At 36.4% G+C, this 14,600-nt stretch overlaps 1 protein-coding gene across 1 annotated transcript in view; it reads left to right on the forward strand.

Moving 5' to 3' along the window:
* The window catches only part of WDPCP (WD repeat containing planar cell polarity effector), a 100,759-nt gene that overhangs the window by 24,327 nt on the left and 61,832 nt on the right, over positions 1 to 14,600 (forward strand). The window contains exons 9-10 of the mRNA XM_010283330.1: positions 7,773 to 8,382; positions 12,585 to 12,773. Of these exons, the coding sequence (XP_010281632.1) occupies positions 7,773 to 8,382; positions 12,585 to 12,773 (799 nt within the window). The remainder of the gene's footprint in view (positions 1 to 7,772; positions 8,383 to 12,584; positions 12,774 to 14,600) is intronic.

Here is a 14,600-nt window from a genome sequence, read left to right on the forward strand (position 1 = left end):
CTTTAGAATAAGCTGCTCTTATAAACAACATCCTGTTCTCTTTAATTAGGGAAGATGTTAATGTTTTAATGTCTTGGAATTATTACTTTGATAACTAATATTAATTTCAGTGAGGTGTTTTTCCCTTGGGATTTTCTGTATATTGAAAGCAAAAAAGAAAAGGTAGTTGACAGCTTTTCTTTCTTATTTCAGTCATTAGTCACTGTAGAATTCAAGTTTAAATTACCTCCAGTTCTGCCACCCTTACTTTTCAATTGACCTCTCTCCACTAGCGGTCATCTTTGACTCATCTCTCCCCTCTGCCTGGTATACACCTGCAGTTCTCAATTCCCCCTGCAGATATGCCCAATCACATATAAAAATTATTCTGGTAACTAAAACGTGTATCTGTTCTTTGTAGGTTTTTTCAGCCTAGTCCCTGTGCCAGTTTGATATTGTTAAACTTCATCCTGCTAATATTCCAGATCTGATTTCTTACCATGACTTCCGTATGTCCAGGTTCTGACAGTGACATTCCCATGCCCTTTGTTTCCTTCCCACATCTTCCAGGAAGTTCCCTAATGCTAACTTAGCAGTTTACAATCTGTGTTTTCTGACATGTTTTTTAGAGACTCGTTGCTTTTTAAGAAATTTACAGAAACCACCTTGTCAGTTTAAAAACGGAGCTTTTTCCGTTTCATTTTATATATTATAGGGAGATTTCCAAATTACAGCATTGCTCTGCATCTTTCAATACACCTTGTTTCATCCTTTTCTGATTTAGACTCTGAATTGCTCAGGACTGAGGCTGTCTAGTATAGTCCCAAGCACATCACTGGTGCTTAACACAATAATGATAATAAGCATTCACTGAGCCTTTAGGCCTAAACTCATAATCTTTTTAATTTAGCCCATATTGTAATATAAATATAAGAAAATTATTTTTAAAAGCGGAACTGCCCAATTTAACTGTTCAGTTGCTTTCCCTTTTTGATTCTTTGCCTGTACTTGTCTGTTTTAATACGGATGAAATTTCTTTTCCTTTTTTTGTCAATAAAATACCAAGCACTATGCTAGGGCTATGGAAAACTTAGTCATATATAGATAACAAACTGTCTTTCTCGTTGTCAATTAGTCTGTTCCATGTGCTTATCTCTTGGATGCTCAGTGGGCTGCAGTGTAACGCTCAAGACACTCTGCCTATACGCTTCCTCCTATGTATCCATGACATGTAACCTATGGTACTGTTTGGTTGGGTTTTTTTCTTGATTTCTCTAGTGCTCCTCATGGGCAGTAGTTAAATTTGCATGCCTGGATGGGGGATGTCATAACCCAGCAGCTCTAAAAGTAGCGTCAGCCCCCAACCTGCAATTAACTGAGGTACATTTTTCCTCTACAGAGTCTTGGAAGGGAACTTTAACGGAACACTTTTAACTTCTGAGGGTCATTTGATAGCTTAAACATGAGCAAAAACATAGTTAGCGTTTCTAGACAGCTTCTAAACAGTTACTCTCTAGGTCAGATGCCACAAAAATGCAGTGTTTTTGTAAGCATGCTTATTTGCCTCTATGCCCTTACCATTTGTAGTGTTCCTCAGGTATAGACCTGGAATAAAAACATGACATGCCATTGCTGTGCATAAAAGTAGGTCCGTATTTATCATATTTGACCAGTAATATGAATTCTCTCCCAGTAAATCATTATTGTCAGCAGAGGAAGAATGAGAAGCATGAACTGATTCAGTTTGGAGCGTTTATCAAAAAGTTGGTGGTATTATTTTATGACACTTCATGTTATTTGAAAATAGTAATATTGCTTGGATAAAACATTATTATCTAGAATTAAGAGAAAAGCAGAAATTGCTGAATGTCTAGCCTGTAAATAGCTCTTTGGCCTATTGGGTTTATGAAAACGTAAACCAAGGAAATGAATGGGTGCTACCCACAGCCGTTCTACAGCACCTTGGTGCTGACATATGAAAACCACAAAAAGATTTGCCAGCTACTGACACTCTTATTATTGTGGCACAGCAAAGGTAAATGGGGCACTTTGGTGATACTACTTCCTCCCTGGAAGAATTTCCTGAGTGATATTTGCTGCTCACCAGAAGAGCACTTATTAGGATGAGGATGGGAATAGTTCTGGGACAAGGCAACTCAGCCCCTCATCATGAGAGTATCCTGTAGCTACATGTTCTGCACTGGGATGATTCACATTGTACATATACTGTTTGGGGTATTGTATACTTTAGCAGCTTTTCAACTTAAAGGAGGAAATATATTTTACATTCTAAAAACACTATAAGTTTGATTTGAATTGTGCTGTGTGGCTTTATGTTTTGACATTTGCTACTATTAAGGCTAAAGGTAGACATTATTCCTCTAAAACCAGAACATTTTCCTTGCAAATCTTGACTTGTTTTACTCCGGGGTTTTTTTTCTGATATCAGTGTTTACTATGTTGAATGCTGTAAGATTTGGTGAGGAATCATCCACTGATGAAATAAAAGTGCTTTTCTCTAACATATGACTTTGCTTTGGTGTGCAATGTGCATTTATATACATGCATACATGCTGCTGCAGGAATATTTGTCTGTTGAACCTTTGTCTGCTTTCCTGCATGCATGGGTTTCCTGCAGTGAACGCATCTATTCTCCAAATAATTTATTTAATTATCTGGGGTTTGTTTGTTCCTTCTTTGTTAAAGTACCAATGACCAAGGATGTTATTTAAATTGTCTCCCTGTGGAGATAATGCTGGTATTTTCATTTCAAAACCAGAAGAGGAATCTTCCAGAAATAATTTCAAACAATTTGCTATGAATAAATAGGATCTGATGTGAAATCATCCTTGGATTAAATGCTTTGAGAGAAAGTCATGTGAAAATCAACATGAACTTTATTCTGCAAGCATAAATTAATAGGAGGTGATGATGCCAGGGCTCAGTTACTGTAGTATTTTGCATTTGTCTTTGCCATTTTTATTTTCACTCCATTTAGCCCTAGTGCAAATCACTAAAATTATACTTCAATCTTGTGGAAAAAAATAATTTGCCTGAGAGAAAATACTCTTTTTCTTTCTCCCAAGAGATAATATTTAATAGTTATTGCTTCCACATTGTGCCTCGAACTTGTGAAATAAACACAGCAGATCTTTTATGAGTGAACTATCCTACAATTACTGTAGCACTCAAAAACATCTACAGTGTGTGACTGAATAGCTGAAATACCTCTCACACACAGAGCAAGGAATGTAAAATCCTTGATGTCACATTGGGTTAAAAGTTCAATGAATAATATGGGATAAAGATGATAAATTTTGAAAGAAAATAAGAATAAATGTTGGCTGAAGATCTAAATACTAAGATTGCATGTGGGACTGTAAATAAAGTGTAGCCAAATAAGTAACCTAGAGTAGGAGCCTTGCATTTTTATTTTAGAAATGTTTAGAAATAGGGTGGGTTTTTTTTCTTCCATCTTCACAGTGCTGTATTTAAAACTATTTTACCCTAGTGTGCACTACACTTTCTACTCTACATTTCTAATTAAAGTGTTTGTTGTTATTTGGAGCCTCACTGTGTGAAATTAAATAAGCATTTTTTTTAACATCCATAAAATAAATCAAACATTTTTCTCATCTGAGAGAAACACAATTCAGTCACAGCAAGCTTATTTCTGTGTTTCTTTTGTTTTCTTTTTTTTATCTTCCTGGTAAGCCAATTTTCTGCTTAAGAACTACTGGTTAAAATTCTTATTTGTTTTGATATGTGGACCTTATACTTTCCCAGCACTCTGTGCAAAATACCTCAATTTTAAGTGTTCAAAGATTTGCAATGAGCAGTGACACTGCCCACACAAGCTAGTGCTATTATTTCTTTCAAACATAAAATGAAGGAAAGTATTTTAACTAGCATAATTCAGGCCCCTTATTTACAAAGATTAACAGATTCCTTTACTTGCATTGTTATGATTTCTGAACTTGTATTTCTGAACTGTATTTCTGAACTATTGTAGGATTTCAGAACTTGACATGTATAGTATCCCTCATACTGCTGCTTAGCTGATGCAGAGCACAGGCCAGCACTGCAAGGGGAAAACAATATAAATGTGCAGTAGTGGTACATGACTACCACATTAATAAGGGAAATATGCATAAATTATGTAGACAATATTTAACTACATTTACTAGATTTTTGTAGTGTACATGTCACAAAACTAAAAGGGACTTTTAAAATTCTTTATTATTTATTTTACAGAACATAATTGGTTTTACTTCATGCGAAGTACTTCCAGAAATCTTCCCTTGAAATCCAAGGCTAAGTGCTTAGTCCAAGATTTATGGAAAGCACTTAACATTGAATGGGATTATATACCCTGCCATGTGATATTACAGCTCTGTCTTTTTAGATCCGCCACCCTCTCCTCTTCTTTGCAAATCCTACAGTTGTCCTACTCACTTCTGAGTGAACTCCTCCAGCTTTTGCCTTCCTATTCCCCAAGCAAATGTTTTGTTAACTTAAATATATATTGTTATTTTAATGTTCTCCTTTAGGATTCCAGAGAACTTCTACTCACCAGGAAGGAATCCCAGTGGATTCCTTTTAAAGGACTGCTAAAGCACTGTGTGCACTACATTTACTAGCATGTGACTACTTACCAGATAGAAAAACAATTGGCAGGTAACGGAGTACCATCTTCTTGGAAAAAAAAAAGATGTTTTGATTTTTAGACTTCTTATTTTTCAAAAGCATTATCTTAGCGCTATTAACATGTTTCTGTAGCTGTATGTGTCTCTGCTTTAGTTTTCCAGTTGGCAGCATGAAGAATTAATAATAGAAGTAATTTCTGACAGAGAAACTCAAATCTTTCCTCTCAGATGAAAGAGAATATCCATTTTTTTTTTTCCCCTTCAGAGTGCCAAATACCAGTTACATTCAGCAAAACTGGAAACCGGAACAAAGAGGTCTCTCGGCTTGGTACTCTTCCTCCAAGGGGTACATGAGGCCATTGATGCATGAGAAGCAGCTTATCTGTTCGAATCTAAGGAGAAATGTTTCTCTTGTTTTCAGCCAGAATATGAACAGTAGTGTCTAGAAAAGTTTTCTTTAACCTAATTTGTTTAAACTTTATGTCAAAACCTATGTTTTGAAATGCAGCAAATAGCCTTTCTCTCCTCACAGGAACTTTTTCCCAGTTTAGAATTGCGTTATATACAGCAACCAGCCCTACCCTAGACTTCATTTCAAGGATTTGCTCTCGAAATTATGTGAAGCTAGGAAGCTTCTCATCTCAAAGCTCATTAAATTAGCCTTCCAAAATATAAGATTTTATTTCCTTTTAAATTCAAAGCACTGAACAACATTTTATCCCACTTTTGCTCTGACAAGGCAGAACAAAATTATTAATTGGATTCAGTTTGCTCGCTGCCTCTCAAACAATCAGATGACAACATTTATTTTTCTGTTACTATTTCCATTGCTGTTTTCCAGCAGTCCCTCCTACGGTGTTGTAAAATCCATGTTTCATGTGTTTTTTTCTCTATTGTCTTAACCTTCAAGGCCAGTCTCTCTTCTGAATTTAATAGTGCTTTCAGTCTTTCATCTCTCATACGCTTGATTATTGTGGGGATCTTCATGACCTTCTTGCAGCTTGTGAGGAGATGTCCAGAGAGGAACACTGGTTTTGGATCAAAATATGTAGATGAGTAATGCAGTGCATTGAAACCTGCCACAGGAAGACAGAAATCTGAGTCCCAGAGGGCCTCAAGGCTCATTTCACTGAAGTTATGGAAGCTTTGAAGACTTGCTTGGGCAAGATTTCTGCTTCACATATTTGAAAGGCAGCTACCTGGGTTGCTATACATACTCTTAGGGAAAACTGCAGAACAAACAATAACACTTCACCTTGTCTTTATTTGGGGTTAGAGAGCTCTGCGGTCACAGTAATCCTTTGTCCACAACACCTCTTTTCTGGGTTTCCTTGCTATGCAATTTAACACCCTAGTAAGCTACACATTTCAGCAGTTCTAACATCTGTGCAGTAGTCACTGCACATTTTGTGGGCATAAATGACTAGTTGCAGAGGCTAAGTCATTGGTGAGGGAATGGTGGAGGTAAGAAAATGTTTTTCAGACTGTATAAGTAATTTAATGTTTTATTTCCTCTGATATATATTTTCATTGATCAGTTACTCTGTTGAAATCAGTTTACCAAGTTTTCACAAGTTGGATGCATCGGCATGCTTTTGCAGTAAGTGGTTCCTTGCATGTCCCTAAGTACTCATCTTAAAGTAGCTAAGATTTTTGTATTAACTGACAACTGGTTTGCAGCCACAGAACTGCAATAATCCTTTTTTCTTTCTTTTGAAAGAGAAACCCTTTTGCTGACAAATTAACTGTCAGAACAAAACATCCTAACCAGTCTGATCAACATCCCAAATAACTTGTTTATAAATTCATCAGTTGCTTCTGAAGTAATGGGTGGTATGCTAAAAAAAAAAAAAAAAAAATCTTCATTTCTTATTCTTCTCCTTTGCAGGATGAAAGGCTAAATTATATGTTCAGTTGGTCTTGCGATCCGTGGAAATCAAATTTAAACTGCTTTAACATTATATGTGTGTTTCTGTTTTAAGCCTGAAATTCCCAGATTTCCTCCCTCACCCTCTCTCTGCCTTTTAATCACAGTTGTTCCATCTTTCTGTGTAAATGATATTTGCATACCACCTGGACGCAAAAGAGGCTTCCAAAATTAGCGGCAGGTCAGCAGCTTTATAGTGTGAAGAATGCTATGGGTATACCTGAGGGCGTGGTTTGGCTTGGTTTGACATTTTCCTTTCACTCTTTTTTTTCTGCATGAACAAACACCAGCAAGTTTCTGACTGACTTCCACTACTCTCATTCTTCTAGAGTCATTGGTTTTCTCTCTCTTTCAGAGAAATAGCTTTTAATAATCTAATTTGTAACTTATTTCAGCTGGTATTCCTCCCCCAGTTTCCCTGCTCAAGTCCTGTACAACAACTCTTGCTCAAACCCATACATTATAGGACATGAATCTTCATTGGTCTCCACTGTTGCCTGCATCACTTTATGGTACTTCCCATGTCTCCACACTACAAATTCTTGCTCTTTGCTAGCTGCTGTCTTTGTACCATATTCTGCCTTTGTTGTCCTCTTCCAGTTCATTCAACCTTCAAGTACCCCTAAATGGTCCCCCTTTTTTGCTATCACAAATTCATTTATTCCGCATCTAAAGTTATATGGCACCAAAGAAAATCTACCACCTACTCCTTTGGCAATGTATAGTATACGTTGTTTAAACATGCCATTGTTTCTATCGCCACAGTGTCATTTCTGTTACCATGGCCCAGAGCAAATGATCAAAATCCTCTACATGTGATGCTCAGAGTAACCTATTACAAATTTATTTTTCCAGAAATTTTGGGATTTCTCCCCCACCCTACTTGTCAATAATCAGTTATTCTTTTATATCAGTCAGCTGATCATTTCTCTTCTTACCAACAGTGATAGGACCATCCCCTCTGTTATCTTCTATTCTGCTAAACTATTATATACTCTGGATAAACAAATATGGCTCAGATTATATTTCAGGGGGTTTTAATCAAAGGAATTAACCTTTTGAAAGTTAAAACGGTAGATTTTACAACTCCATTTCTAAAATGCATATTTGTTTTAGTTTACTGACCCATGAGAAAGTGTATTTGCAGCAGTCTATTTTTTTAATCAAAGTAAGAATAAATTGTTACAAATGACTACCAAAACATTTTGGATTTTTTTCAGGTTCTGAGTTACGTCCGTACAGAATGGGATCCACTCGATGCTAGCTTCAGCACTAATCAGCCTTATCACGTTTACACAGTAGAGCACTCCATCTCCACAGACAAAGACCCCATGGCTGACAGCTGCATCTACAAGTGTGTTAGGAACAAAATTCAGTGTGCATCGGTCACCAGAATACCATTACGATCCAAGGCCATCAGCTGTTGCAGGGATGTTACAGAAGACAAACTAGTCCTGGGTTGTGAAGATTCATCAATAATTCTGTATGAAGCCTACAACCAAGTGACTCTGTTAGCCCAAGCAGAACTGTTACCTGCTTTAATAACCTACCACCCTTCTGGAGCCATATTCATGGTTGGCAGCTCTCAAGGGGAGCTGCAACTTTTTGACACTGCACTGTCCCCAATTAAAATTCAGCTCTTGGCACAAGACTATTCACCTGAGGCAACTCTGCAATTCAGTAAACACTTTGACGTGCCTAGCAGCCTCATCCAGATCCAGTGGACTGCTCCTCAAGTTGCATCTGCCAGCACTGATGGCACAGATATTCATGATCATTTGTTGGTTAGATTTGACAAAGGACCCTTAGGAGTACTTCACTTTAAACTTGGTAAGTTCCTGAGCACATCTGTTGAACCTTGAGCTCTCAAGGAAACATCTGTATCTCACAATTTTTTTGTAGTTTGAAAGCAACACCCTCATTTTAGATATATGGGACCATAGCCTTAAAAGCACGTAGTTCCAATGATATCTGAAGATGTGAGCCATGGAGTTCATTATGTTTCACAATTACTTAGTATCTTTTCCTGTTAGGTCTGACAGAATAGGACACCAATCTGTTGTGGGATCAGGATCCCATTATGTTCCCTGCTACTCTAATAAAGCATAACAATTTCTCATATTGAAAATTCTTTTATTCTGTCTTATATCATTTTAGGATTTGTATTCATTCTGTAGTACTACCCCTAAGAAGCTAAAATAAGCTATTTTTAATAATAGGATAGTAATGCTATTTGCCTTCCTAAATTATTTTTTGTGTGTATGATGCAACTGTCCTTCCCATTATAATGTATATTTGCCTCAGTCCTCTGTTCTTCCTGATTTCAGTACATGAAATTACGCCATTTATTTCCTTGAAGACTTTTCACACAAGAAGGGAGGTTTTCATAACCTTCGGAGAAGTTTGGTCTCTCAATTAATTTGCCAGGAGTTGTGAATAAAAGAAGTAGTAATAATACTAATTGTAGAATTTATATAGCACTTCTCATTTTAGGTGTAAGGAGACTTTAAGAGAGTAAAACCATAACTATCTTTGTTTTACAAACAGAATAACAAGAAGCAGTAAAGGAAAGCTGAAAGGCTTTCCAGGAGTTAACAATGAGTCAGTGGCTGAACTAAGAATAAAACCCCTGCAGTTGCTCATCAGTGAGAACTGTATTCATTCCATTCAAGTCAGGCAAGTTACAGTGGGGCAAACCCACTGTGAGAGCTAAAAAAAACAATCATGCTTAAATCTTCTGACTACCAAGCCAGTGTTTCAGCAGGGCAGACAGCCATGTCGAATATACTCATCCTGGAAAATTTCAGCATTTTGCCCATTGTCTGACCAAGGAAACAGGATTACCTTTGTAGATCTTTACAGGAGTTTTTTATGATTCTTTTGTATAAAGCTATTGAGATTAGGAAAAAGCCTTTTTTTAAAAAAAAAACCAAACTATTTTTTTTTTTAAAGTAAGGTTTGAAAATCTACTTTATTTCTTTACTGATTGAGACATGCATGTGCTTTTGTGGGAAAAATCCTGTCTAAAAGTACTGCAGACCTAAACATTTTAAAGTCTGAATTTAAAAAACTTAACTAAATATGCCACTGCAAAAAGGTAAATTAATATAATAGGGTGTTAGCAACAAAAACTTTGGATTGGCTTATAGTTGTATAGTTTTAAAAGAGCTGATCCAGATTATTACAAAAATACTATTAAAAAACTCTTTACAAGTTATCACTTGTTTTGAGACAATTCAGCTGCATTATGTTCAATGACAGGTTTAATAGTTGCAGAGTACCCCAGAACATTAATTATAGCAGCTATTTGATGTTTTTGTGCATGTTGGCCATTAAAAAAAAAGCCTCTAAATTACCTCTTACCTGTCAGGCAGAAGGCACTCTACCCACATCTACCATTGCTTTTCTTCAGTCCTCCCTTGTGGGGTTTTCTCACAACAGCTTTCCAGAAAGCACAGCTTTCCCCTTGCTATCTTTAGCACATTTATGTTCTTATGAAGGCAAGCAGGCTCTCAGTGCAGGGATTTAGAGGCCTTTCCTGCTAATTGCCAGCTTGTAAACTTAATTGGACTGTCTCCCTGGGCACCGTTCCTAAATCAATTAGGCAGTGAGTTGGCTGTCACCTCTTTTTCCCAAGCAGGTTGCCTGGAAGCGTACCACCCAGGAGAAGTCAAGCATCCAAATGGGAAGATGTTGACCTCTACAGCTGAAAGTTACCACGTTTTAAAATTCATTCTGTATAATTACCGTAAAATCTCTTCTAGGAAGAAGGCAAAACTCTCTCTTCCTCCCTCCCTTCCTCCCTCCATCCATCCTTACTGCCTTCCCTCCTTCCTCATTGAATCCACTGTCCAAAAATAAGCTGTTCTCTATTGTGTCCTGGATTTCAGCTTTACACCTCTTCTTCTCAGTTTGCCACACTACCAAGGTATTGCTGCGTTGATTAGTCAGCCCTTCTTCCCAACCTCAGCAGTTTTTAGGTCTCTGCTATTTAAGAAATAATGCAAATATAAATTATGCAGAAAATGTAGGGGTCCGTGACAGCAAAACCCAGACAGACATTCAGGGCTGGGATAAAATCCATAATTAACTCCTGTCTTGAAATTGTTTCCCATAGAAGTCTTTTAAGAAACTATGTCAATGAGAATAGGCAAATACATTTTTAACTTCCAGCAGACAAATTATGATTTTGGGCAAGTTCTGTGAATTCTCCATTGTTCTGTCTAGCCAAATTTATTTCAGGAAAAGATTCATATTAAATTTAGCCTCAAACATTAATGGCAAATATTTTTGGTGTCTAATGCCAAACTCATTTTCAAAAGCATTGCGGCTTCTTGTCATTGATGTCAACCTAGATCTTGGATAATGCCAAGCTTGGTACTGGTGCCAGTGGTTCAGCATTGCTGGCCTTGAAAGACATTTTAAATATAGTAGTATAGTAGTATATTTAATTAGCATGCAAATAAGTATTTTCATCTTCACTTAATGATTAATGTGAAGATTGCCCAACTTATGTAATACTTTAAAAACACTAAACATTTAGGAAGAATAAAGTCTACCATAACAATTAGATATTATCACACATACACAGTTTAAACATGGCTATTACACAGTATAATGTCCATAGGCTTTAATACATGCAAATGCAAAGTGAAATACAATAGGCAACCATGTCCTTTCTTTAATGACACTAAAAAACTGAAGTATTTCTCTGTTACTAAAAATAAATATGTAAGCCTTTTTTTCCAAAGCATCAGATCTGTATATGCAAGTTCTCAGCAGTTTACTTGTCATTGAGCTATAGTCAGATGTTTTCCTCTACTTTTTTTTTTCCTCAATTTCTTATTTTACATCACAAACAATATTCACATTTATGAAAATTTCGTGAGGCACATTTTCTATATACCAGGTCTGCTTTCCTCTGTCATCAGACTTCTTTTCCCCAGCCATCCTATGGCTTTAATATCATTGTATTGAAATTCAGCTTGTTCGCTTTCTAATCTGAATTTTTTCCTTAAAATTAATTTTGACACACAACATCAGAATATAAATTGAGAAAATAAAAAAAAAATTATGTTTTTATTTAAAGAAAGGGGAAAAGTAAATTTATTCTGGTCTGTTTCTAATATCTGAAACAGTAGTGATAAAGAATACTGTAGCACAGTGACCCAAAGCCAGCAAGAATTGCTCAAATGCCATGCGTGGTCTATGTCACACTATCATATGGGTAGTCAGAGACGATAAATAACATTATTCTCTGCAGCTTTTCAGTAAAGAAGCTGAGACCTACAAGTCAAGAAAATTTGAGAGTCTCTTAATTTCTGCTTTTCACAGTTAGAGTGCTGTAGATAAATCATGTTCTCACAGAGTGAGCAATGTGGTGTTTGGTTTTTTCCCTTACGGCAAGCATCTTCTTGGTTTCATGTGCAACTGTAATTCAAAGGTCCCTAAACGTTGATATCTTTCATGATATCCCCTCACAGAAGAACTGCTTCACTTAGAGAATTTTGCTGAGCCAGAAGTAAGTTCTAGAGCAATTGCAATATGGAGAGTAATCAAGTAACTGCTGCTTTGAAGTTTGAGCTGCTGGAAACTTGTATAGATAGGTATGTTTCTGTGAGACAAATGCTATTTTTTAGTGCTGTCCAGCAGTATTTCACTACAGGAAGGAGGTGCTAGGACATAATTTTATTACCTCCAATACAATAATGCTAAACTGGGAATAAGCTTTTTCTAACCATGTTTAAAACAAACTTCATTACACGATGTTGTCACTAATAGGTGTTGGTCACATGCACCCAACCTCCGTGTGTGAAGTTCACTGGTGGTTTTTCTCTGCTGTCTAAAGCACTCTTGGTCTAAATACACCAAGATAATAAGGAACTATCTCACGTAAAAATTTAATAGTGAAACCCACTAACTTAAACTTCCTAATTTTAACCAACAATTATTTTTAACTGTGCTGAAAAATAGTCAGCTACTGGCCTACATACTCGCAACACTATCTTTGGTTTTAATATTTCCTGTAAAAGGTGTCATCACAAGAGGACAGCTGGGCCTTGTGGAAATCATCCACCAGTACATTCGTTATGATGAGATACATGAGGCAGTCAGTGTCCTGAACACCATGAACTGGAACACGATGGGTCGTCAGTGTTACATATGCTTGAGTGCCATTGTCAATCACCTTCTTAGACAAAAGCTTACACCAGACAGAGAAGGTAAGGGACTGATTGTATTTTTAATGTATTTTTGTGGTGTCTTTGTTTATTCATATGTGGATTATGACAATATATTTATTAACTTTATAAAGAAGACAGTAGTGAGAATCCAGGCAGCCAGCCGGATTATGGTACTCCACAATCAAATGTCATATGTAGACAAGTAATTTCAATAAAATCTGGATCAAGGTGTTGGTTGCATTTTAGTTCATTTGTATCAATAGTGATACTAAAATAAAGCATATTTAATATATATGTGGTATAGGCATGACACACATATATATAGCACTGTCTTATATGTGCTGTAACTTTATTACATTACATAAATTTAGCTTATGTTACAGACTAATACTATTAATATAGGATTCAAATATTTGTTATATATTCATACTGAGACAGCACCAACTTAAGGAGGGACGTTTTCCTGCAACGTTTGTTGTATGTTTTTCAAGGTGCTTTTGAAGGGTCATTCTTTCATTACAAGATCCAAAGGCTTTGAATACACTATCCTCTGCTGCCTCCTTTAGGATTATAGCATTTGTCCTCACTGTAATCTTCTGGACCCCTGCAGCAGTAGCTGGGTTCCCTCACAAGAAATGATGAATTTTAGATTCAGCGTCATCTCTGGTGAAGCCTGGTGTGATGCCTTCCTCTTGATTTGCTATCTTGCAACTCAATAGACTTCAAGATTTGAAGTGCCTTGATTTAGTGAAGGTGTTATCCTCCAGTCTAGCAGGCAGACAGCTGGGGACCCGGCATCTTTTGTGGCAAGAAAGAATATTTAGGATTCTGGTGTGTTTGATGATAGAAAAACTCCAAGGTGTCCTACATGGCTGTCACGCCACCAGCTATCCCATTTTGGGGGATCTGATTTTAAAAAATCTCTACATTGCAAGCATAGCATATCAATTCTAAATAAAACATGCTTTTAAAAGGACCCATGAAAAGGACTTGTTTTCAAACTCTTGTAAAAATATGCACATTATAAATAGATGTCTGTGTGTTTCCCCCCGTGCAGCTCCCTAACACTGTTACGTTTCCGTACGCAGACGGAATTTCATTCTGTCCAGGAGTTACTCTATATGAATCTAATAAATTTGGCATGGTAATTTGTTTTCTTTTTTATTAGCAAAATCCAGTGGGGCCTTTTATTTATAGCAATGGAGCAGTTATCTTTGAGATCTTTATTCTGCCTTCAGCATCAAGCTGGGCTATCTAATGAATCCATAACTGTGCTAGTAGTTACTTATATTCCATGTACATTGAAATATTTCAGAAGTACAAAACATGCTGTCAAGAAAACAGCAATGGCAAGAGAGTAAGGCTTATTTTTGCAAAGGTACTGTTGTATTCAATTTTAATCTAAATTTACTGCTGCTTTGAAAGAAAATACCTTAAAGTTCAACTTATCTTACTGCCTAGATTTAAGATAATGCAAAACCTAATTTACTAGCAGTTTGCCTGTGTTCCTAACACAGTACTATTAGCACATTTAGTGCTATCAAGCCTAATAAAATAAAATGTAACTATGCTTGGAAATAAAGGACCATCATCACTAAATACAGAAATGGCTAGTTCAAACAAACATTAGTAACAGCAAATCAATGAGATTTTGTCTGCCTAATGAGACAATAGGTTATATTTTGCTTTTAAAACAGACACAAAATTCTGATTAGCAGTAGCAGTTTGCACATTGACTCTGAAAGGAGAACCTGTATAGGAAATATATAGCAAATTCTTCCTGTTCTGCCTATAAGGACTTGTACTATGTGTTAACTTTCAAGCAGAAGTCACATAACATAAATATTATTGATTATTAAATTTTCT

This window comes from Phaethon lepturus, unplaced genomic scaffold (assembly GCF_000687285.1).
Source record: "Phaethon lepturus isolate BGI_N335 unplaced genomic scaffold, ASM68728v1 scaffold19733, whole genome shotgun sequence".
In the NCBI taxonomy this organism is placed as follows: Eukaryota; Metazoa; Chordata; class Aves; order Phaethontiformes; family Phaethontidae; genus Phaethon; species Phaethon lepturus.